This window comes from Dendropsophus ebraccatus, chromosome 5 (assembly GCF_027789765.1).
Source record: "Dendropsophus ebraccatus isolate aDenEbr1 chromosome 5, aDenEbr1.pat, whole genome shotgun sequence".
NCBI lineage: Eukaryota > Metazoa > Chordata > Amphibia > Anura > Hylidae > Dendropsophus > Dendropsophus ebraccatus.
This window is the reverse complement of record NC_091458.1, coordinates 113,865,542-113,890,762: the sequence shown is the minus strand read 5'-3', so window position 1 is coordinate 113,890,762 and position 25,221 is coordinate 113,865,542. Positions and strand designations below refer to the sequence as shown.

Below are 25,221 nucleotides of genomic sequence, written 5' to 3'. Positions count from 1 at the left end.
TCGGAAACGTGTTACTAAGTAGCAGAAAGCGTATAATAATCTTCTGTCATATTACGCTCTTCCCTCTCTGTGGACAAGATACAGTCATTGACTTCGCTGCACCTATCTAGTTCTGATATGTTTTATACATTTCACACCATGCACCTCTAGCTTGACTTTCTCCTATTGTACCTGTGTATGGCTATGTTCACACAATGTCTTTTCAGCTCGGTTTAAAATTAGCAGCTTGGCCTCCCCTTAATGCAATGACTGGTGTTAGTACGTTATTCTAGTTTGGGGTTACCAATTGCCCTTTGGGTGTGGCTTAATTTAATTTAAAATGGAATTTAATAGTAAAAATGGAGAAAGAATGGTGAAAAAAAGAAAAACTGTATGCGAACCACTAACAAAAAAACATCCGCTGTTCGCAAAAAACGTCCAAAAATAATGATGACGTTCATTATTTTGATGTCCACGGTAAAAATGTCTGTTATTCAATACATTGTGTGCATTGGACGCTTGTCTTTCCATTTGCTTCAATGGATTTCATTGCAGTCAGTTAAATCGCGGTACAAATGGACGTTATTTTAAATTGCAAAATCGGCCGCCTTTTCTCTATTTTTGACGTTGTGTGAACATAGCCTATTACTGACACATTTTACTAATTATCCCCCTCTCATATTATGTTACCAGTGACACGCCACTGCTATGTTATAGTGTGCCATGTTCTGTCGTGGAGAAAACATTGGAAGTACAGGATGTCCCTCTAGCAACATCAACTAATGTTTTATGCCAGGTTAGGGGAAGGATTTATGGCTCCCCGGTGACAGAGGCGGTATCTGTTATTCAGTTATGTAACTTGCAGTTTTCTCTTAGTGATGAAAGTTACGATTTTGAAGTGAGACAAATATTTGTGAGAATTCGGATGTACTGTATAAGGATGTGAACTCCAAAGTGCAGTTCTAAAAATACCATCTATATAAGCATAACAATCGCCTTCATCAGAAATGCGGAGAACATGAGTGATGCTGTTCAGTAATGTGTAAGGTTTATTTGTAATTAAATCAAATGTTTGGGTGCAAAATTTCTCTTGTTCATGTGGCCTGACCCGGGGCAGCAAGAAGTGGCTTTGTCATGCTCCTCCCCCTTACACTCTGTATTACGATACAGTGGGGCTATATAGAGTAAGGTGTGACAATGCATTATTTATTTGTCTAAAACTGTTACTGATACTGATCTGGTAGGATTTTGTGCAAGCCTTCATATGAATAATTTGTCGTATAACTGGGCATTTATAGATATGACCACTCATTTTCTTTCAGAATAGTTTTTTAGTCACATTCGTAATACAGAAAATGTCGACCAGTACAATGTGTCAAGAATTCAAAAATGATGATTTTCAATGCAATAAGTTATTGTTTTTGCAGACCCCATTTACAGAATGGGTCAGTTGAAGGAAGCGCCATTTCGTCTCAAAACGTAAAAGCGATACTTAACTGTCTGAGTTATGGGACATGCGGACACAAATTGTTAAAATCTGAACGTTTACATAGATTTAAAAGGAATATTTTTTTTTGCCGCCAGACCCACAAGTCATCAGGCTGGTAGCTTGAGACTTCTTTCCACTTCGCCAGCCTTGATTGATAGATTTCTCACTATACCCACATGTAGACATCTATCAATCAAGAAGGTAATGTCAGTTTTCCTTTAAGGAAATGAAAGCCTAAGACAGCTTTCTTGTAAACCACAGTATACAATGCTACTAGTATTGAAGGGGTACTCTGGTGTAAATCTTTTTCTTGTAAATCAACTTGTTTCAGAAAGTTATATTGATTTGTAATTTACTTTATTTAAAAATAATATTTATCATTTAAAAATCTAAGTTTTCCTATACTTGTCAGCTGCTGTATGTCCTGCAGGAAGTGGTGTTTTCTTTTCAGTCTGAAACAGTGCTCTCTGCTGACATCTCTGGCCAAGACAAAAACGGTCCAGAGCAGGAGAGGTTTTCTATGGGGATTTGCTACTGCTCTGGACAGTTTCTGTCTTGGACAGAGGTGGCAGCAGAGAGCACTGTTTCAGACTGAAAAGAAAAAAACATTTCCTGTCGGATATGCAGCAGCGGATAAGTACTGGAAGTACTGGACTTTTTAAATAGAAGTAAATTACAAATCTATACAACTTTCTGAAACCAGTTGATTTTGAAAAAAAATATTTTCTCCGGACGACCCCTTTAACCCCTTAAGGTTAAGGTTTTTGCGCTTTTGCTTTTTCCATTTTATGTTTAAAAGTTCATAGCGCTTGCATTTTTTCACCTAGAGACTTATATGAGCGCAAATTTTTTGCGAAACCAATTGTACTTTGCAATGACAGCCATTATTTTTCCATAAAATATGCTGCGAAACCGGAAAAAAATCATTTGCGCTGTCAAATTGAAAAAAAAAAAGAATTTGTTTTGATTTTGGGGAGTTTTGCATTTACACTGTCCACCTTGTGGTAAAACTGACTTGTTATGCATGTTCCTCCAGTTATTATGATTACAATGATATGTAACATGTATAACTTTTATATTATCTGATGGCTTGTAAAAAATTCAAACCATTGTTAACAAATATATGTTCCTTAAAATCGCTCTATTTCCAGGCTTATAGCGCTTTTATCCTTTAGTCTATGGGGCTGTGTGAGGTGTCATTATTTGCGCCATACTTTCTATCGGTACCTTGATTGCGCATATGCAACATTTTGATAACTTTTTATTACATTTTTTCTGGATTTGATGCGACCAAAAATGTGCAATTTTGCACTTTGGAGTTTTTTTGCGCTGACTCCGTTTACCGTGCGAGATCAGGAATGTGATAATTTAATAGTTCGGGCGATTACATGCACAGCGATACCAAATATGTTTATTTGTTTATTTATTAATTTATATTTATAAAATGGGAAAGGGGGTGATTTGGACTTTTATTAGGGGAGGGGATTTTTTTTATTAATAAAAACACCTTTTTCCTTTTTTTTTTAACGTAAACTAGAAGTCCCCCTGGGGGACTTATATATACACAGCACTGATCTCTCATAGAGATCGGTCATAGATTGCTTTGGCCTGCTGCAGGCCATAGCAATCTATTGCCGAGCCGGGATCAGCGTCATTGCGGCGCTTAGGCCCGGCACGGGCAGAAGAACAGATCTCCCCCCCGCGATCGCATCGTGGGGGGAAGTTCCGTCCCACTAGACAACAGAGATGTGAGTAATAAAGCACTTCAATGCAGCTGTCAGGACTCCGCTCTGAACACCCCCCGCGGCACCATGACATACCAGGTACGTCATGGGTCGCTAAGGGGTTAAAGGGGTTTCCAGATGTATAACATTTCATATGTTTGATGGGGCATTATGGGACACATTTTATGGGGCCATACTCACGCAGCTGAGTCCCTAGTTGCATTTCAGATTTGTTCCATTATGTTTTCAACATATGTGTCTATACTGATGGCATCAAACATTCATTATCTCTTCTCAGCAATATGACTGTATGCTGTATAACAATTTGTATTCCAGCTAATTGTCAGTAGATCCAATGTCCCTGGGCAGACTTGTTTTCTCTGACCTTTGCTCTGTTTGTCAAGTACAGGTTTACACAGCTGAAATAAGGAGAATTACTTTATTACCCATAATTATCATTCTATTGCTACCGGCAGTGTTCATATCATGGGGCAGCTTGTCTGTGAGTTGCAGAACTGATGGACTTATCTCCTAGCTGAGCACATTTTGTTATTATAAGACACTTCATAAAGATGATAGATAGATAGATAGATAGATAGATAGATAGATAGATAGATAGATAGATAGATAGATAAGAAGGAATCTTGCAGCACTCCAATGTAGTGGAAAAAAATCAACTTGTGTTTATTTCATAAATCAACCTTTGTACATGCAACGTTTTAGCCCAACAATGGAGCCTTCCTCAAGCCCCATTGTTGGGCTGAAAGGTTGCATGTACCAAGGCCGATATATATTTGAAAAAAATTTATATTTTTTTTAACTATATTGGACTGCTGTAAAATTCCTTCATTGCTAGATACTATGAAGATTACTGGGTCTAATCTTCTCTGGTTGGCATCTACTGAATTTTCACCTCCATTGTGGACTTAGTTTTAGATAGAAAGATATTAGATGAACTCTGTTAAGGTTTCCATTATAGGAAAAACCATGATAAAAGTGTCAGACTGGTAAAATGACAGACAACTGCACTTGATGAATCTTATTAACTGCTAATAGGTTCCTTTATAGTGTCAACCATTTTGACAGTAAGAATAGAACAGGAATCTCAATCATAAATTTAAACTTGCTCTAAAATCATGAAAATGTAATTTTTCTGGTTAGCCAATAAAGTTATTACCTATATTATTACTAGAGATGAGTGAAGCTCCAGCATGCTCGAGTCGATCCGAACCCGAACTTTCGGCATTTGATTAGCGGTGGCTGCTGACGTTGGATAAAGCCGTAAGGCTATGTGGAAATCATGGATATAGTCATTGGCTGTATCCATGTTTTCCAGACAACCTTAGAGCTTTATCCAAGTTCAGCAGCCCCAGCTAATCAAATGCCGAACGTTCGGGTTCGGATCGACTCAAACCCAAACCCGGTTCGCTCATCTCTAATTATTACCTATATTACTTTTATCTTTTTTTATTCAACAATATTTATCATCACATATATAAGAAGTCTGTAAAAGTAGTTCAGATTGACATCTTTCCGAGCAGTAGTCAGCCAGTGATCAGATCGTTCCCTCTCAGTAAACAAGCAGCACTTCTCCGTGGTTACATTCCACAACCAGATGTGAAGCATTGAATAATCTCCTTCCAGCAACATGGAATCCATGCACAGCTGTTCCCAATATACCTCTGAAAAAAGGCTTAAAATTGCACCATTTATAGGAACATTCTCAGTATGAACATCAATGCCGTGTCACTATCTTATATCATTTAGGAGAGTCACAGGCAGAGCTTTATATAGTATTATTATTATTATTATTATTATTATTATACATTTATCCAGCATGATTGCAAAATTCCTTTGCATTGTGCATCCAGTAATCCAGAAAGTTTAGTATTCAGCACTTCTTTGAACTACAGTATATAAGAAATTAAACAAGAAGCAGGAGACTTCAGCAGATTTGTTGCAGGTTTTCCCATTGAAATCAATGGAGAAGGTAAAATCTGCAGAAAATCTGCAACATAATCCACAGCAAAATCCACCCAGATTGTAATGCGGATTTTGGGTACATTCACACGTACCATGTTTGCTGCAGGTTTGATGCTGAAGATTTCATACTGTGTAAATCAACATAACTAGAACGCAGCATTAAATCTGCAGCTTCCCCATACCAAATCAGTCTACTGTGTGTTTCCCCTAAATATTTTCCCTAAATAAGTCACATTTTTTTTTTAGACTTCAATATTCACCATTACAGGGTCTATGCAGGAAACTCACCATTACAGGGTCTATGCAGGAAATTCACCATTACAGGGTCTATGCAGGAAAAAGGTCACAAATGCAGTGAAGGAGCAGCAATAGTCATTGGAGGCCAGTGGAGGTCCAGCAATAGTCATTTGAGGCCAGTACAGGAGCAGCAGTAGTCAACATGGAAGCCAGGCAGGAGCAGCAGTAGTCAACATGGAGGCCAGGCAGGAGCAGCAGTAGCCAACATGGAGGCCAGGCAGGAGCAGCAGTCTCTCAGGATAAGACGGATGTGATATACACACTTTTAATCAGAAGGGTCCAAGTATAGAAATTGGGTATATAGCACTTTTTACAACGCTATACACCTGAACCAGGTATTTTAGTCTCTCAGGATAAGAAGGATGTGATATACACACTTTCAATCAGAAGGGTTCAAGTATGGAAATTGGGTATATATATATATATATAGCACTTTTTTCAAGACACAATGCTATACACCTGAACCAGGTATTTTAGTCTCTCAGGATAAGACAGATGTGATATACACACTTTCAATCAGAAGGGTCCAAGTATAGAAATTGGGTATAAAGCACTTTTTTTAAGATACAATGCTATACACCTGAACCAGGTATTTTTGTCTCTCAGGATAAGACCGATGTGTTATACACACTATCTGAAGTATAGGACTTGTATATCTGTACTGCACGTTTTGGTTCCGTGCACCCTTTTCTGTCCAATGCCTAATCTATCTATCTTTCGCCCTCTCTATATTTCTCTCTCAATCACTACATGTTTCTCCTCTCCGCTTTCCTAATCTTTTCTTTCCCACAATATCTTCTCAGTAGTCTGTAGTACACAACAGCAGCTTGCTTCCTCTCTCTCTCTCTCTCTCTCTCTCTCTCTCTCTCCCCTTCTACACACTGCGTGGTGCAGTCATGTGACCGCTCCTTTTAAAGCAATACTGACGTCACACAGGGTGTGGGCTAGTACAAGATCCCTGCTGATCGGATGTGTTCCAGGCATCATGGGAAAGCGCTTTTCCCGCCCGGAACACTTCCTGCTTTCTAGAATGGCGGCTGCCATTTTAGAAAGCAAAAAAAAAAATCCGAACCGGATTCCAGTAATAACATTATTTTGTGATCTTTGTGGTCCCAAGGCTGGGATTGCCAAAATGGCAGTCCTGTACCCCACTGATTGGACAGAGCCGTGATCAAGCATCTACTTTGCTGCTCTATTCAAAACCTATGAGACTTATGAGGATTGCTAACTACAGAAGACAGCAAGATATTTCAGTTATGCAAACTTTGAATATAGCCGCAACGCACATGCTCAATGGCTGCCTCTCTTAGATAGAGGACATGGGACCCCTTTTCTGTCCATTTGTGAGGCCCAGCATTTGGATGCTCGCTATTCTAGCAATTATGATCTATCCAGTGAATATAAGTGATATATTATTAATGTAACCCCTCTTTAAAGGACAAGTGCCATGAAATACTTTTTCCCAGTAATTGAAGCACATTACAAAGTTATATAACTCTGTAATATGCTTCAATCACCTATCTGCCTCCCTTCCCTGTCTTTTCCCCCCTCCACCCCCCACCAGGAAGTGTCCTGACTCACACAGACCTGATTACTGTCGTCACCGTCACCAGGCAGCTCCTTCTTGTGAGGATGAGTCATCAGCAGGAGGGCTGCTCTAGCTCCTGTTACACCAGCCTCCCCCTCCTTGTCAGGTGACTCTGCTTGCTCAGCTTATCTTCTCTAGTGACATGACTAATTCACTCACTGAGTCCGCGGCAGCAGGAGAGAGGGTATGAGGGGAGGGGGGAGCTGCCTAAAGGCCCTATTACACCAACAGATCTGACGACAGATTATCTGTCAAAGATTTGAAGCCAAACCCAGGAGTGGATTTGAAAAGAGGTGAAATCCAGTCTTTCCTTTATGACCTGTTCTCTGATTATAGTCTGTTCCTGGGTTTGGCTTCAAATCTTTAACAGATGATCTGTCGTCAGATCTGTTGGTGGAATAGGGCCTTAATTGCCGGAGTCAGTCTGAGGGAAGATAAGCAAGTGAGATGTGACAAGTGATGGCTTGCAGTTGTTCAGCCAATGGGAGCTGAGCAAGCCTGTCACCTGACAAGGCAGGGGAGGGGGGAGGCTAGTGTAACAAGAGAAGGAGCTGAGAGAAGAGCTTGGTGACGGTGACGACAGTCATTAGGTCTGTGTGAGTCAGGACACTTCCTGGTGGGGTGTGGAGGGGGGAAAAGACAGGGAAGGGAGGCAGATAGGTGATTGAAGCCCATTACACAGTTATATAACTTTGTAATGTGCTTCAATTACTGGGAAAAAGTTTTTCATGGCACTTGTCCTTTAAGTTAAATTACATTTTAGGCTCTGTTTATATCCGCATTTATACATATTGAAAGCCATGTGCCATAGTGACTTATAATGTACTCACACCTTGATTTCCTTCATTTTGATTATTTTAGGCTATGAAAGGGAAACTCCGGCCAAATAAAAAATCTGTTGCTGACAGGGGGTGGGGGGAGCCTAAAGAATCTATACTTACCCTTCTCTGTGCACTGCATCCATAGCTCTCTAAAACCACTGGTCACCTGTTTCTCCTGGCTTCCTGCATCGTTACATCCCAGTGGGAAGCACCCACTTAGCCAGTCAATGACTGCAGCAGTGTCCCACCCCAGTCAGTGACTGGCTGAGCAGGCATTTCTTACCTGGAAAGGGATGTGGCAGGAGGCCAGTAGCTGTCGAGAATTGGTGGAGCAGCACTGTGGGGGCAGGTAATGCTGCGTTTACACAGAGCGATTATCATTCGAATTTTCACGATAACAATTCCATTTGAGCGATAATCGGCCCGTGTAAACACAGCGAACGATCAAGCGACGAGCAAGAAATCATTCATTTTGATCTTTTAACATGTTCTCAAATTGTCGTTCTCTAAAAATTCGCAGATCGCTTTGTGTAGACAATCTTTCACCAATTTACCCTATGTGTGAGATAGGCCTAAGCGATCTTAAAAGGATCGCAATAACAAATTTTCTAAGGATTTTTATTACGATTTATTCGTCTAAACGCTGATCATTATAAAAACCAAATTGTTGCTTCAAAATCGTTAAACGATCGATTGGACGAATTATCGCTCCGTGTAAGCGCAGCATAAGTATAAATTATTTAATATGTTCCCCCCCACCCCCTGCCCGCACCGAATTAAGATTTGGCTAGAATTCTTTCATTCTTTTTTTTTTTTGACATTTCAGTGCTAAAGGTAATTGGTACTGCCTTCGTCACTACTGCGCCCTTAAACATTACCATGCAAATGTGCATATTCAGCAATTTATTACACAAAAGTATGTAACAGACTTTGTTAAAAAAAACTAACAAAAAATATCCATTTAAAATTGAGACTGGTATGGAATTTTTGTGTGAATTGGTGTGTTGGTGACATGACCTGGATAACACATATATTGTGCATAAAGAATAATTTATGATTCTATATGTACCCAGTGGCAAAGTGTCATGCTAAATATGCTTTTTTTCACCATATATTTGCTTCCTTCAACACTGAAATCTGTAATGTTGTTTAGTTACCTATAATACAAATGTATTGTTTTTTTTCCTGATGAAGAATGAGTTACACACAAGGTGCTACTTTACATACTTGTAAACTTTATTTTTACTTTTTTTTCTTGTTTCTTTGCAGTTACATTATGAATTTGAAAGAGAAATTCTTTTGACAAAGATTTCTGAAATAGTACTTTCTTGTATTTTTTTTTCTCCCTTAAGATCCAATGGGAAGTTAATCCTGAAATCAATGAGAAAAAAAAATCAGATGCATTTATACAACTGTATGCTGGTAGAATCCCTTTTTTGTATAAAATTAAGGCAATGGTTATGTTTTTATCTAGTAACAATCTGTTAAAAGTAAATCACCTATATTTAGGTCATATGACGTTCATAGTATAAGACAATCTGATTAAGGCTATACATCTATGTCAACAGATCTGCTCAGGGGTGTAACTATAGGGCAGGGGTGTCAAACTTACGGCCCTTCAGCTGTTGCAAAACTACAATTTCCATCATGCCTAAACAGCCAAGGCCAAAGATTAAGCTGTTCAGGCGTTGTAAGAATTGTAGTTTTGCAACAGATGAAGGGCCACAGTTTGATACTTGTGCTATAGGGGGTTTAGAGGTAATAGTACCACCAGGTGTCAGAGGGGGCTAAGTACTCATTTTCCATATGAGAAAACAATAATATACCATATACAGTAGTAGTACAGATTTTGCTCTAATGGTCCCCATACACTTTATATTTATGTTGGCTGAATCCGCCACTCTCCCAAGACTTCACCAACAAATTTGTTGTTGGAGACGTGTTCAGGTGTGATGGAACATCGCTGTCCAACCCCTTTGGGTATAGCCACCTAAAGAAAAACTTATAAAAACGTATAAAAAAAGTATAAATCCAGGGTGGGTGGGGTGGTTGGGGAACATAATAAAGAAGTTATACTTACCCATCCCCATACCCCCATAGCACCACCAGTTCAATTTCAGCCTCTGGTCTCCTGTTTCTCACGGCTTCTTTTGTCACCGTGACCTGTCATCTTTGTGCCAGGTTATGACATTGCAAGACCGAGAGCTAGAACAGGATGGGTGATGCTTTGCTGCGGGACGGGCACAGGTAAGTATAACTTCTTTGTTATTTTCCCCCACCCTTCTGTCTTATGTAAATTTTTATATCCTCCTTTAAGGCCTAGGAGCTTTAGACATACAATTGTTGTGAGAGGGAAACGTCAGCTGTGAGAGTGTGCAGGGGCAGACTGGCACGCTACAAGGAACCTGGTCTCTATTTGATGTGTGTCTTAAACAATAATGGATGCTACCTGAGAGCGTCCTGGAAAACATGGATACAGCCATAGGCTGTATCCATGTTTTCCTGGCAGCCCTAGGGCGGCATCCAATTTCTTCAGACGCTGGATGGTGAATGCCGAGTGTTTGTTCAGCCACAACATTTTCTGGTGTTCTGCCTCACTAGAGTCCATAGCTGAAGATATGCTAGCACATCTGGACAGACCTGGACCAGTGCCTGGACAACTACCATGTCACCAGTAGAAATCATTTTGACGATTTGTAATATATAGATAAAACCTGCTTGCATAGTGTGCCTTTTCACGTTAATAAAGTTGTGCTATGAATACCAAGGCTATAATTTTGCCTGTAATCACCCTGTATATGTATTGTTGCATATGTATACTATTCTTATGAACTTGTACCTACATCCAATGCTTTACTACTAAATGTAACCTACCACAAGTTCAATCTTTTATCATACATTCAGGCCAGAGATGGTTAAGAACAACCTCAGTTTCTTCCCAGTGTCCACAAGGGGACTTATCTGCAGTGACCTTGATAATGTGTTTAACCCATAGTAGTTAAAAGCCATTCTTGTGAAATGTAAGAGCGTTCTGCACATTTACAGAAACTATTTCCTGTGCTTGTTTAATTAGCATGGTTATTTTGGGATGGAAAAAATATAAACATATGCTTCCACGATCTGTCCTTCTTAATTACTAGATACTCATCTGCTCCTGGGAAAGGAATCTGCTTTCCTGCTTTCTTCCATATGTCTGCACTGGTATTTTATTATGTTGCCACCTTTGTGTTTCCCTTGTAAGATGCAGAAGTGTCAGAATACCCAACAATCTGTATTTACCACTTTGTCAGTTTTCATATCTAGTTTTTTTTGTTGTTTGGGAATGTCATGGCTCAAAGTCTTTACACAGGGCAGTGGTCTTCCTGTAATAAGCTCAAAACATTTCATAACCATGTAATGGCCCTACTACATGAAATGACTATGGTGCAAAAATGTTTATGTTCCTGGCTTTGGCTTCAGAAATCTGTCGGATAAATCTCTCAGTTTAAAGGCACCCTTAATATTTGCATACTGATTATGGATGGTCCGAACAGAGTTCGGTTCGGGTTCGTACGAACCCGAACCCTCGGTAATGATTCCCGCTGTCTGCCCGCTCCATGGAGAGGGCGGATCCAGTGGGAGGACCGCCTGGAAAACTGGGATACAGCCATAGCCATATTTTGTATCCCAGTTTTCCAGGCGTTCCTCCCGCTGGATCCGCCCGCTCCACGGAGCGGGCAGACAGCGGGAATCTGCTTCCGAGCGTTCAGGTTCATACAAACCCGAACCTTGGCAGGTTCGGACCATCCCTAATGCTGATCAATAAATATGATCAAACAATCTGGTACTCAAAACCTGTAAACCTGAAAACTGTGCTTGTAGATGAAAGATTCTTACCAGCTCCTCTAACTGGGTCTTGCTTACTGGTGACCAAGGCTCAAGTGGTCTTTCTTCGACTAGAGGAGGCTGTGGTTGGTTCGGGTAGTTTGGCTGACCTGGTTGGTTTGAAAGGTCAGGCTTTGGTGGCTCCATAGGTTGTGTGTGTGTTGGCCTTTGATTTTCAGGGTTTGTGAAGTAAGTTGGATTTAACTGATGTGAGGGGGGAGGAGGAAACATTGAATGATGGCCAGGTATGGGCACCATTGGTGGTTGCGGCATTAGCATAGGGTGGTGTAAAGGTAGTTTAGGAATTGCATGTGGATTTAGGAGCTGTTGTTGTGGCATCACTGGAGACATGGGAGCCACTGGATTCTTTAGCCATCCAGACATCGGTTCGTAGCCATAAGAAGGATACTACAAAATAGCAAATTATTTTCCGGTAAACATACCTTAAAATTATTGCTTTAAAACTTTTGCTTTGGGAACAATTACTTGGCTTATGAACAATGTGTACAGAATGAATATATCTATTTTTTTCCATACCTTTTTTATTATGTGCATGTGAAAATATATACATATTCACATTACAATCAAAAGCTTGCAGTTTGTATCTAGATATTTTAAGATATTTTAGTCTTTTACTAATCTGGTAAGAAGAAATACTCTTACATAGTCATACTGAAATGTCTCACCTGATGCTTCATCATGGACTGGTACCATTTTAAAGGTGTCAGTATCTACAAGGAAATATGGCAAATATTAATGGTTGGATTATTGGTTTATAAAAACATATCTACCCTCTTAATTTGCAATTGTACTAAACTTGTAAGTAAACTAGCAAAGCATGTGCCATGTAAATTACCACAATTAAAAGCATGCTGAATATTTTCTTAAAAAAGAGCCAAAGGTTTAGATCTGCAGTGTAGCTGTATAGTAGGATGGGTACAGGCGATTGGGTGTCTAATTTCTTTTGATTTCCTAACGGTTGATATAAATGATCTAAATCTTCCAAATGGCTGCAGTTAAAAAGACTTTGTTGATTTTCATAATGACATTCCCAAAGGGGAAAACAATTTTCTATGATTAAATTAATTGCGGCATTATATAAAATCAGCTCTAAATCTGGTAAAGTACACATCTTAAAAGGCAAATTACAAATTCTTATCAGGACCATCAGGATAACTAGAAAACTAATATGATAACATTGTTGTAGCTGTGTCATGCCCAGGTCACTGTGCAAGGTAAATCTAACCCTTCAACTTTTAGCCATGTCCTTCATCCCTTGTTCTGACATCTGCTTCACCCTGCTCCACCATGCACATGCACACCCGATTTAGCCGAGTGTGCACGCTTATTTTAATTTTAAGAAGAGAATAAACCACTGCCAGAGCCATCTGATTGCGACTTAATTCATGTGGGAATAAAAAAAATAAAACTATACAGAGAAACACTTTTTTTCCTACCTCATAACTTAAATTGACATATCCCGGATGCTGAGGATGAGGTGGAAGCTAAAAGTAAATATATATATGTTACATTAGTAATATAGAAGAGAACAGAACATGATAGATAGATAGATAGATAGATAGAGATATATGGAAATTTTATAGTAGCTTATATACTAGTGTATATACTATCTTTTCGACAATGCTCCCCCCATGCTCCAGATTAAAGAAAAGAAAGGGAAGACATGATTGAAGCAGAGCACAGAACATAATTCTCTATGCCATTCCAATAAATATTACTGCCAAAAGTGAACTGAACAAGCTAGCGCTGTGCTGGGGAGGATTTAAAGGGGTTATCCAGCAAAAACATGGCCACTTTTCCCCCTACTGTTGTCTCCAGTTCAGGTGCAGTTTGCAATTAAGCTCCATTTACTTCAATGGAACTGAGTTTCAACCCCCCACCCAAACTGGAGACAACAGGAGGGGGAAAGTGGCCATGTTTTTGTAGCGCTGGATAACCCCTTTAAACAGTAAAATCCTATTGATGGCATGGGAGGGGAGGTGGTTACTGAGCATTAATAAAAGAAACTGCAGCATGACAGCAAGGAAGGGGTTACACTAAGTACTGTACTGCTGTTACTGGAAAGCAAAAGGAAGGAGGCACTGTGGCACCACTACAGCAGTAAGGACACTGGAATTTACACCAGGGACAGCTACTGAGAACTTTATTGGTGGTTAATAATGAGAGGAAAATCTTGATTTAGCTTTTAGAAGAAGTATGGATCTTTTTCAGCACACAGAATGGCTCGGTTTGCAGGTGCACAGCCAAGGCTTTCTTAGGTTCTCTCTCTCCTGCACATAGCATATGCTAAGCACCGCCCCCACTTCCAATTTTCTGTCCTGATCTATCTGGCAATGAACACCGGATGCACAGAAGTGAGACACCTAGTTGCCAAGACTTTAGAGGGTTTTTTCTAAAGCAAGGAGTTGTTTTAGTAAATGTTATCATTTACAAATAAGTCATCAGTTGTTTGAAATAGTGAGCATTCACATATGTTAAAGGACAACTCCGGCGGGACCCCCCCAAAAAAAAAAAAACACAGACACACACAGACACCATACTCACCATCCCTCCGGTGACGATCGCCACTCCATTCGCCCGCCGTCCGCCGTCCAGCGATGTCTCCTTCTTCCGGGTCCATGAGAGAGAAAAGGCTGCCAGCGCGCTTGCGCACCGGCAGCCTTCTCATTGGCTGGAGCGCATCACATGGCTTCCAGCAAGCTCAGCCAATCAGGGCTGAGCAAGCTGGAAGCCATGTGATGCGCTCCAGCCAATGAAAAGGCTGCTGGTGCGCATGTGCACCAGCAGCCTTTTCTCTCCCATTCACTCTCAATGAAGACGCCGAGGAGGAAGAAGACCCGGACCGCCCCCAGCTCTGACATCACCCGACACCAGAGAAGAGGACCGTGACGACCGTAATAGGTAATGTATATATTCTTTAACTTCCGGGGTGGGGGGTCGGGGGTCGGAAAGTGGGGGAAGGGGGCCAGACCGGGTATTTAACCACATTACAAAGTTATATAACTTTGTAATGTGTGTTAAATAAGCCAAAAAAAATTTTCGCCGGAGTTGTCCTTTAAATGGTTAATTTAGGTTCAGGGGGGAGGGGTTTTAATTATGTGGAATATGAGCACATGTGAGTTTTCTATGTACAGCACATTTAGTAAGTTATTGGTACAAAAGAACGAAATAGAATAATAATGATTGCCCTTTTAAAGTTGAGATGTTAAAATGCCACTCCATTCACAACCAATACTAACATCAATAGTACAGGTTACTTTATAAGGATATTTTTAAAATATATATTTTCAAAACAATTGGTTTATTCAGAATTTAATTTTCATTATGCTTCAGGATGAATAACCAGATTTTAAATCCTTTTTTGCCTATGGATGAGTGCCCCCTGCACTCCTCAACTGGCCTATATACTAAGAGAGGACTCTATCCTGCAGATGGCTTATCCACCTGATGTCCTAATTCTGCAGAGATCTGGCATAATACATAGTAGGAATACCTGCACAATGAGCACAGATCAACTGGCTGCCTGAAAAGTATCTTAAAGCTAATGTCATGTGATTACAAGGGTTATCTAGTATTAGAAAAAAACATTGCTGCTTTCTTCCAGAAACAGCGACACCCTTGTCCGTTCCATTGAAGTGAATGAAGCCAATTTATAATACCACACACAACCAGAGCACAGGTGTGGTACTTTTTTTTAATAATAACAATAGGTATCCTAACAGGACTCCTAAAAGGGACAAAAAGAGTCCTGCTCATCCCACCCACACAGCAACTGAAAGCTTTGCCTGCCAGGAAGTGGTGTATTCTGTTCTGTCTGATATGGTGTTCCTTGCTTCCACCTCTGACCCTATAGAGAACTGTCCAGAGCAGGTAAGGTTTTCTGTGGAGATTTGCTGCTGTTCTGGACAGTTCCTGTCTTGGACAGAGGTAGTAGCAGAGAGCACTGTGTCAGGCTGAAAAAATATACACCACTTCCTGCATGGCAAGTACTGGAAGATTGGAGTATTTTTAAATAGAAGTAAATTACACATCAATATAACTTTCTGACACCAGTTGATTTACAAACATTTAACATTAAATAAAAAAATGTAATTACTGAGAAAAAAACAGCTACACATTTAGATTTTAATTTGACTTAAATATAATTAATACTGATTGACCATGGAAATATATTTTATAGTATCATTTAAACTTACTGGTATGGAGAAAGCAGCTCCAAGGAGTGACGTGAACACAATCCAAGACTTCATAATGTCACAAGATGTCACTGCTGTGGACCTGTGTAGTGTAATTCAGATAACCGTAAAAAGTGTTATCAGAACATTATCTATTTTTTCAATCAAATATGTTTATGATAAATTCACTTTAAGGCCAAGTTCACACAACATATTTTCTTTTTTTAAACAACAGCCATTGTATACGCTACGGCCGGGATTCCGAGCCACACGAAATTGACTGTGCAGACAATGTAAAGTACAGCTCCCAAATGTACTTAACATTGTCTTCTATGGCTAATTGAAGTGCGAGCACACTTGAATGTGCCTGCATTCCAATTAAGCACTCAGCACTGAGCCTAATAATAGGCTGAGAGTCCCTATTCTGTATTTCTTATAAGCAATTGTCTATTTTAAAATGCATGCAGGAACACAGCGACATGTATATACACCATTGTCAATAGGGGGTGATTACAGCTCACCCTTCACTCCTTGCTCCAGACCAGCTTGCTATGGGCCATATGCTGCAAAGCATATATTAACAGTGCTATCGCATTATATCTGGCAATCAAGTATAGGGCATTTTTCTTCAGATTTTGTTTCTGCAAGATTAAGATCTCTTAATTACAGAAGGGGACAGGGTGAAGCTTAATTATAGGCAAAAGAAGCATTTTGTTTGATAAGATATATTACATAATTTCTTATATTTACTTGTACTATATATATTCAAAGTTTGTTGAAAAGGCAATGCTGTTTATTGTACACCAAAAAAAGTTAAAAAAAAAAACTTCAATCAGAATAAAAACAAAGAAGATGTATCTCTATATGGATTGAATTAGTAAGAATATAGGCAATACATTCCCTTTGAATGTATTTTTTACAATAATACTAAACATCTTATTAGCTAAGGGCAGCACCCAGTTTCCACATTCCCTTTATCTAATCATTTTGTTATTTACCATTCAGAAGGTCATTACATACTATTTGCTACTATGTATGTCTTAGTTCTCTTCCAATCTCAGGCATTTTTGAACAACTTTTTGAACAATTTCTTTGTTGACTTCACACAAACATAGCTGCCACAATCAAATTCAGTGTTACATAGTAATTCATAACAAAAAATACACACTTATATTATTAAGTAAATGCAAGTAAAATTTTGTTTTTAGCTGATATTTAGTGATCTTCCACACCCCAAATTGAAAAGAAGTCTTTCTGAATGTCTTAAGATTTTGTCCTGATGATGGTGGTGATTTAAAGAAGTACTGCCTTATTGGGGAGGGTCTGACTGTTGAGACTGTTACTGACAATTAGAACAGCGGTCAATGGAGCCGCTACCAGCCCACTATCTATGGGAACTGCAAACATTGCTTAGCGGTGAACTTAGTTGTGTTCAGGAGTCCTACAGAGTATGAATGGAGTGGCTGCTCCATTTACTTTAGAGATAATTGATCACCATTCCATGATTTGGACCTCCATTGGCCGTCTAGTCATGATTTATAACGCCTAAAATCTTAAGGGTACAGGGTAAGTAATAGGCTTTGGGCTTTGCAATTACACGGCCTAATGTGGTGGGGAAGCGAGCGCCGACCTTTTCAGCTCAGCGCTCGCTTCCCCCTCGTTCCCTGCTTGCTGCAGTGTACTATTACATGCAGACAGTGAGCAGGAAGCAGCGGGAGGGGAAGCCCAAATGACCCTTAGATTGTTTTGTGGCCAATTGAAGTCAGCAGTGGTCTGCTGTCTCCGCTCTTATTACACAGAGCGATGTGATGCAGACCAGATCAAACATGTTGAAAGACCACAATCAGCCGACATTGTGACATCACCATGTTATCCAGGAAGTGAAGCCTTGATGCAGAAGAAAGTGCAGGGAAAAAAGTACTTTATGTGCATTTCCCGTAATAAGTGTATATTGGGGATTTTAATACCTTTTAGGGGGGCAATACAATACTTTAATAAAAATTTTCGCCGGACTTCTCCTTTAAAGCTATACTTCTTAAAGGAGAAGTCCCATCAAAGTCCCCCCAATCTCAGGCAGACAGGGGGTTGCAGGAACATACCGCAGGCAGGGGGGCAGGACACCGCTGCAGTCACTGACTGGCTGAGCGGGCACTCCCTCTGCCAGGCCATGACATTGCTGCTTGAATAGACCAGTATGTGACATACCCGGGTGCTGGGGTGAAAGCGAAAGTGGCGAGACACGGCACGTAGACGGGTAACTATGCTTTCTTTATTATGTTCCTGCACCACCCTGCCTGCCTAAAATTTTTAACTTTGGTGGGACTTCTTTAACCTACTGTATGTAATATGTAACAGGGCTTGTGTCTAAAATGTCATTTATCATACTGTTATCTTCTTAGGTAGTAGAATAGTCTTTGGGCCCCCTCAGAAACTATGGCCCAGGTACAATGCTTGTCTCTGCACACAATGCATGACTGTATTACGTGGTTTAGTATCTATGTGCAACACAATAATATTGTAAGCAGTGCATGGCGTATTCATATCATTACTTGCATTTAACATTGCACTCAACCTTAGCTGGATCAAGGGAAGACAAATCTAGGGCTTTTACATCTCTGACTGACATCAGCAGACTAGATCTGGGAGCTAAGGCAGTGTATAATTCTCTTTCATTAACTTGGGAGAGGCAGGAAAGGCATACTTTACCCCAACTCACAACTATAAATTGATCTCCAGTTTAAGTGACTGATTCTGAAAGGACTGGCTTTTACAAGGTACATACAATGGTATAAAGTACCCCATTCCTATTGTTTCAGAATGCCGCTCTCATGAAACACCTGTACAGCTATGCACGTGTCGCTGTGTTAACCAGTGCAGCTTGTGTAGTTGCTCTTGAAGCAGGCATGTGGAAAAGAGTGGGCGGTGAAGTATGCTGGAGAAGGCAATGCGCTGAGGCGAAATATAAACACAGTTATCACTCATAGGCACGTGCAGCATTGTTTCATCTCTGTATTTTAAGTCTGTGATACTAAACTGTATGATTTTTATTGTGAGCTCTTGTAGAGCAAAAGCAGCGTGTATAATGCTAGAGGCATGCTGGTAACACATTTTATGCATGAAACACGGACTTGGAATGCCTGTAACGGAGTCTCCCCCCGCCTGGGCAGCATCTGTAATTAGATGCTGGGAGCGGGGGAACTATACAGATATGTGCCATGCTGTAATGACAGAGCCTTGCGGTTGATTCATTACAGCGCGGCGCATGTCTGTACAGTTCCCCTGCTCCCAGCATCTAATTACAGATGCTGCCGGGGCGGGGTAGAGTTCATTACAGGCATTTCATGAATGTGTGAAGGCAGCCTAAGTCTGTCCACTGCATGCCCGAGTCAAACCAATAAGTTTCTGCATTTGATTACCAGTGGCTTAATACTGTACGCTGGATGCATCCATAGGTACAGCCATAGGCTAAGTTCACACAACGTATATTTTCAATTAATCATGGCCATTATTGCAAATTGCAAAACCGTCTGTGATTAATTGAAAATATACATTGCATTGAAGTCTATGAAATCTCGGGAAGTGTAGGATTCCTTGCGGGCACACGAAAAACTGACTGTCCAGACAATGTAAAGTGCGGCTCTAGTGTGCTATGGATAAATGCAATGCAGGCACACTGGAATGTGCACGCATCCCAATTCAAAAGAATTGACACCTGCCATTTTATGACACGGCTGTGTGACAAAACGGCTGGTTTCTTACGTTGTGTGAACATGGCCATAGTTTTTCAGGACTCCCCACGGCTGACTCCAATTTCTGCAGCCACTGGTAATCAAATGCTGCATGCATTAGCCAACCTTTTAAAACCTGCCACATGTGCCAGTCACCTGTGTTGAAGAGGCTGCGCTGCTTGTGTGAGTGCGTCCGTACTTGCAAATATTACAGTGGTGCAAGGTATTGCATTGCTCTCTTGTTGACTTGCATACATGAGCAAACTTATAGGGGCACCATGACCTTTTCAAACAGGTGATTGGTGGAGGAGCCAGAAGTTTCACCCCTGTAGATCTATCAGTTATGGCTATTCTGCATATAAGCTATCCATTTTATAGGTAGAGGTGTTTGTTTCCTTCTCTGTTCTCACAGGCACCCTTCACATCTGAATGGCAGGGGGCCAGATGTCAGTACCCCAACAATTTAATATTGATGACCTATCCTGAGGACAGGCCATCAATAAACCAAAGTCCCAGAAACCCCCCTATAAATACAACTAGGTGGTGTGTGCTGTCAGCCATGTATGATATGATATCAATGATACAAATGTCCACAGCACAAAGCTCTGTAGGAATCAAGTCATTTCCCAACTTTTATGACAACTTGATCTACTATGGCGTGTACTGCAGAAAATACATTGGCAATGTCCTGAGTTCCTTTGGGTTTCTTTCCAGGCCTCCCCATTGTTATTGCAAAAGGACGCTGGTTGACCTCAGGGAGATCAACCAAAACACCGCAGAGACACCATCACATGTCTCAACGTCAGTGTATTCTAGAACATTGCCCCCTGGGAAATCGAATATGCAAAAGAACACTGCAGAGACACCATCACATGTCTCGACGTCAGTGAACTAGCCAGACCTTCCCTCCGGGAAGGAACAACCAAGCCAAAGCGTTCTCCAGTCAAGGAAACCACCTCAGCAAGGTATCCATCCACAGACAGCTGTTTCGGGGTTTTTGCCCCTCATCAGTGTGGAGTAGGTTTCTGGCTAGTGGGAGCAATGACTAGTATGTGCATGCAAAAGGACGCTGGTTGACCTCAGGGAGATCAACCAAAACACCGCAGAGACACCATCACATGTCTCAACGTCAGTGTATTCTAGAACATTGCCCCCTGGGAAAACGAATATGCAAAAGAACACTGCAGAGACACCATCACATGTCTCGACGTCAGTGAACTAGCCAGACCTTCCCTCCGGGAAGGAACAACCAAGCCAAAGCGTTCTCCAGTCAAGGAAACCACCTCAGCAAGGTATCCATCCACAGACAGCTGACAGCTACTCCACACTGATGAGGGGCAAAAACCCCGAAACAGCTGTCTGTGGATGGATACCTTGCTGAGGTGGTTTCCTTGACTGGAGAACGCTTTGGCTTGGTTGTTCCTTCCCGGAGGGAAGGTCTGGCTAGTTCACTGACGTCGAGACATGTGATGGTGTCTCTGCAGTGTTCTTTTGCATATTCGATTCCCCATTGTTATTGGGCACAGTGAATAAAAAGCCTGCTGTTGTCTAGTGCTATATATATATATATATATATATATATATATATATATATATATATATATATATATATATATACAGAGAGAGAGAGAGAGAGAAAGAGAGATTCTTTAGAGATTTTTATTATTTTTATGACCTCAAAGATTTACTGTGTCAGAAAACTATTCTGCAAGAAATGTATTTCAGCACCTTGTGTGCATGATTTCTTTGCTGGGTTCTTATGGAAATCACCACTATATACTGTTCTACAGCACAGATGTCAAACTTTTGGTCCTCCAGCTGTTGTAAAACTACAATTCCCATAATGCCTGGACAGCCAGAGGTTTGTCCATTTTGTCTCCAACTGTGCCAACAATAGGTTGTGAATTGGACAAAAAGTGGAATGGCTTAGAAGAGGATGATCCAAGCCAAAAGTGCACCAAAATGTCTGTCTAAAATATGAGTTCATAATCAGCTAAAACATAGACAAGACAAGATAAACTTAGACTAGACAGTGTAAAGATGGGCCAAGTCATCCAACCTGAGCCACTTTAATAAATAAATCACATTCTTAGACTGTCTAGTTTAGGTTTGCACTGCCTAACAATCAGACAGTATTATTAATTTGCCCAGTATTAGTAAATTAAGAACATTATGCCACTTTTAAAAAATGGTATATTAGTAGTAGTCCAACCACTGGGATCATATAATGAGGGAAAACTAAGAAACCGCCCGGGGTCCAGGGAGAGTGCCTCCGTTATAACCCCGCCTGTCCAGCTGCATAACAGCTCTGTGGTCACCCACCACTGCGCTGCACTGTGGTCCTTTAACTGTGAGTGTTCCTAATGAACGCTCACAGTTAAACAATGTGGTCGTGATGCCCTGACTGGCAAAGACAAGAGCCACTGGCTCCCCACTCTGCCAATCCCTCTTGTGGCTGAAGGCAGTATTATACCTCTGGCCAGAAGAGGTTGCTCTCTCCCACAGTTCCCTGGCATACGTGTAACATGCTCGCAGAGCAAAGCTGCATAGTGTCTAGCTTTTGGAGTGGCCTTAGCTTATAAGGGTTCTAGTGTTTGGATTGTCACTATACAGAAAGATGACATATACCAGTACCAAGCCCTTAAATTGTGGAGTAAAGAGAATGATGTTCTTGGGTGTTTTTTTTTTTGTAAATGCTGTATGTACTTCCAGTTTGGAGAGTATGGATAAAACTAGCAAGATTTTTTTAAGGGGCATCTTATAATATGCCACTGACAGATGTGCAGTGCTTAGAGAAGGAATATAGATTCCCTTGGTATTATATCAGGTAATATAAAAAGGTGATGTGAGAGCCACTTGGCATATCTTTTCTTCCAATAAAAATATTGAAATAGTATCTCTTTCCTTGAATGTTATATGCTGGAAGGTGTCAGTAGCTCTTACCTTGTGAAGTTGTCTGTAGTTCATGGGGCTTGCATGAGATGTGTGGGCATCGCTGTGAGTGAAGCAATTTAAATAAAGCCGATAGAACATCGACCAATCAGCATTCACCTGTACAAACTGTCAGCAATCTGTTATTCTTAATTAGGAAGAAGATTGAACCTGATCATTTAACCTTAAATACAAGTCTGTTGCCATACTGGGCTATATTATTATAACATACAGGTAGCAAAGTCAGCCTTCTAGTCTTACACCTAGTTATTTTCTTCTTTCAAAACATGCAAATGAAGTTGATAATCATGTGTTATTTTTGTCCCCAGTAAATATGAACCAAAAGGCCAGTTATTGCCTCTGTCTCTGTTCCCATTCTGTTTTTAATCACATGATTTCTGTATTAAAAAGAATAGTTAAAGGGGTACTCTGGCTGGGACCCCTTTTCTGCAATGCTTGGGAAAGGGGTTGGCTCAATACAATTATATCCACTTACCTCCCTAGCTCCAGTGATGCCACCTGCCTTCTGCCACTCAGTCTCCCAGTGTGGCCGCTTCCTGTTACCTCATAGAGCTAAAATGAGACTCCCCTCCTCGAGGCTGGGCTGTCCTGCTCTGTGGTGATTCTGTCCATAAGATGGTCGACATGGAGGAGCATGTGACCATGGCCCGCCCTCAGTGTCCTCCATAGACATATACAGGCTATATACAAGTTATATAGGGATAACCTGATTGGTGGGGATGCTGATCTGATCTGTGGATATGCCATGATGACCTACCATACAGATTATTCATAGAGTTTTTAAAAAGTTAGACCAAACCTTTACAGTTTGTTTCATCTTTCACGTTTTAGAGATCTCGTAAAAAAATGTATAAAATGTATCTACCTTTTCCCGAAACAGCCCTAGTCTTGCCCATTGGCTGTGCCCAATATTTTAGCTATGCCCCATTCAAATGAATGTTCCTAAAACAAAGATAACATATTTTTCTAATCTTACACAACTCCTTTAGGATCATAAATGGGTTTCTATTAGCAGCAGTGTCCTTCAGTAGATGTACAGAGTATTCTTTAAATAGAGTTTAAAGGGAATCTGTCACTAGGTTTATGCCACGTTAAACAAGGGTAACATAAACTAGTGACAGAAATCCTAAATAGATCAGTGTATTACTTACATTATTTTGTTCAGCCGTTCTCCTAATATGTAGGAGAATAGGATTCTTGCGGCACCCCTTGCAGCAGCTAGTGGGCTGAGTTTTCTGCTTCTCATGAATATTGAGGACTACTGGGCTCATGCACATAATGAAGAGGGCTACTTATTGTCCATGTTATTCAGAAGGATATCTCTGAATTAACTGCACAGAACAATGTAAGTCATACATCATTCTCTTCAGCTTCTCTGTCACTAGTTTATGCTACCTTGAGATAGTACACCATTAGCCTAGTGGCAGAGTATTAAGGACATCAGACATTTACAGAGCTGGCATAAAACATATATTTCAGGGGAGGATATACTTATATTTAGAGATTCATATATTCCTGTGAAGTGTACAGTTCCTGGGAAACACAATTGTTATATATAAGTGTCCCCTTCAACATTTCTGCTGCTGTCTGCAGGGCATTTTATATTTGGATACAATTATTCTGTGTGAACTGAATTCCTTGGGAATGTTTTGTGGTCTCTGGAACAATAATGTGATTGGAAACTATGTCCCAAGTGTTTGTAAATAGAATCTACATGTTTTGCACAGTTTTGCAGTCATTATAAGGCACTAAATATCCTTCATCAGACACATAAAAAGAGCACTGGTCAGGCCTGTTAATATGGCAATATAAATCATCTACAGTACTGTGTTATAGTGTTGTCTGAGGTACAGAGGAGAGTAAGCAGTACTGGAAACCAGTGTGCCAAGGAAACAAGGGTGGCGCATGTAGCCATGTGTGTCCTGGTGTTTATAAACAAGCAGCTATCTACATATATTAAATATATCAATAATAATATTTTACAATCTATTGTTTTGAATTTGTGTCCTTTAATAAGAATAACATAAAAAAATCTAAATTAGCCGACACATAATTATTATACTGCTTTAAGGGCAATGTTACTAATGTAATATTACGCTGATCAATGCATTGTATCTAGGTTATAGAATGACCAGACACAAGCAATCCATCATGTATTGTAGTCAGCACATACCACTGCAGGTGTTGAGTTATCACTCAGGTGAGAATGCTGTACCTGCAGAAAAGATGGCCTTCATGTTGTAACATGAAATTTACCTGGTCTAGCCAGGTAGAAATCAGCAAGTTATAAGTACCTGTCAAATCCACTGTTCATTATCCTCAGTATAACAGTCATTTAAATACTTGTGGTCACAGACGCTATAAAAAATTTCCAGCCCTGACCAAAAAAAAAATGTTGACTTAGCTACACCTGATATCTGAATTAAGTTATGAGTGTCCTTCACTGTCATAAAGGGTGGAAGTATGTCTAAATATAAGGTGGGCCATAGTGGTAATAGGGGTTAATAGGATTATTAACCCTCCACCCCCACTGGTGCTGTACAGCTGACTTACAAAACTCTGCACACTATAGAAACAAACTATAGAAATATAAAAACAAA

The 25,221-nt window shown here is 40.4% G+C and overlaps 2 protein-coding genes across 2 annotated transcripts in view; one reads left to right on the top strand and one right to left on the bottom strand.

The window, feature by feature from the left end:
• ARHGAP6 (Rho GTPase activating protein 6) overlaps positions 1-25,221 on the top strand; it is a 352,127-nt gene that overhangs the window by 226,995 nt on the left and 99,911 nt on the right. The gene's annotated exons all lie outside the window — the stretch shown is intronic.
• Positions 9,192-18,732, bottom strand: AMELX (amelogenin X-linked). Its single transcript, XM_069972438.1, has 6 exons — positions 18,724-18,732; positions 15,963-16,044; positions 13,203-13,250; positions 12,432-12,476; positions 11,758-12,153; positions 9,192-9,252 (listed from the first exon to the last, which is right to left on the bottom strand). Exons 2-6 carry the CDS (start codon positions 16,014-16,016, stop codon positions 9,247-9,249), a joined length of 549 nt encoding a protein of 182 aa, XP_069828539.1. The 5' UTR covers positions 16,017-16,044; positions 18,724-18,732; the 3' UTR covers positions 9,192-9,246.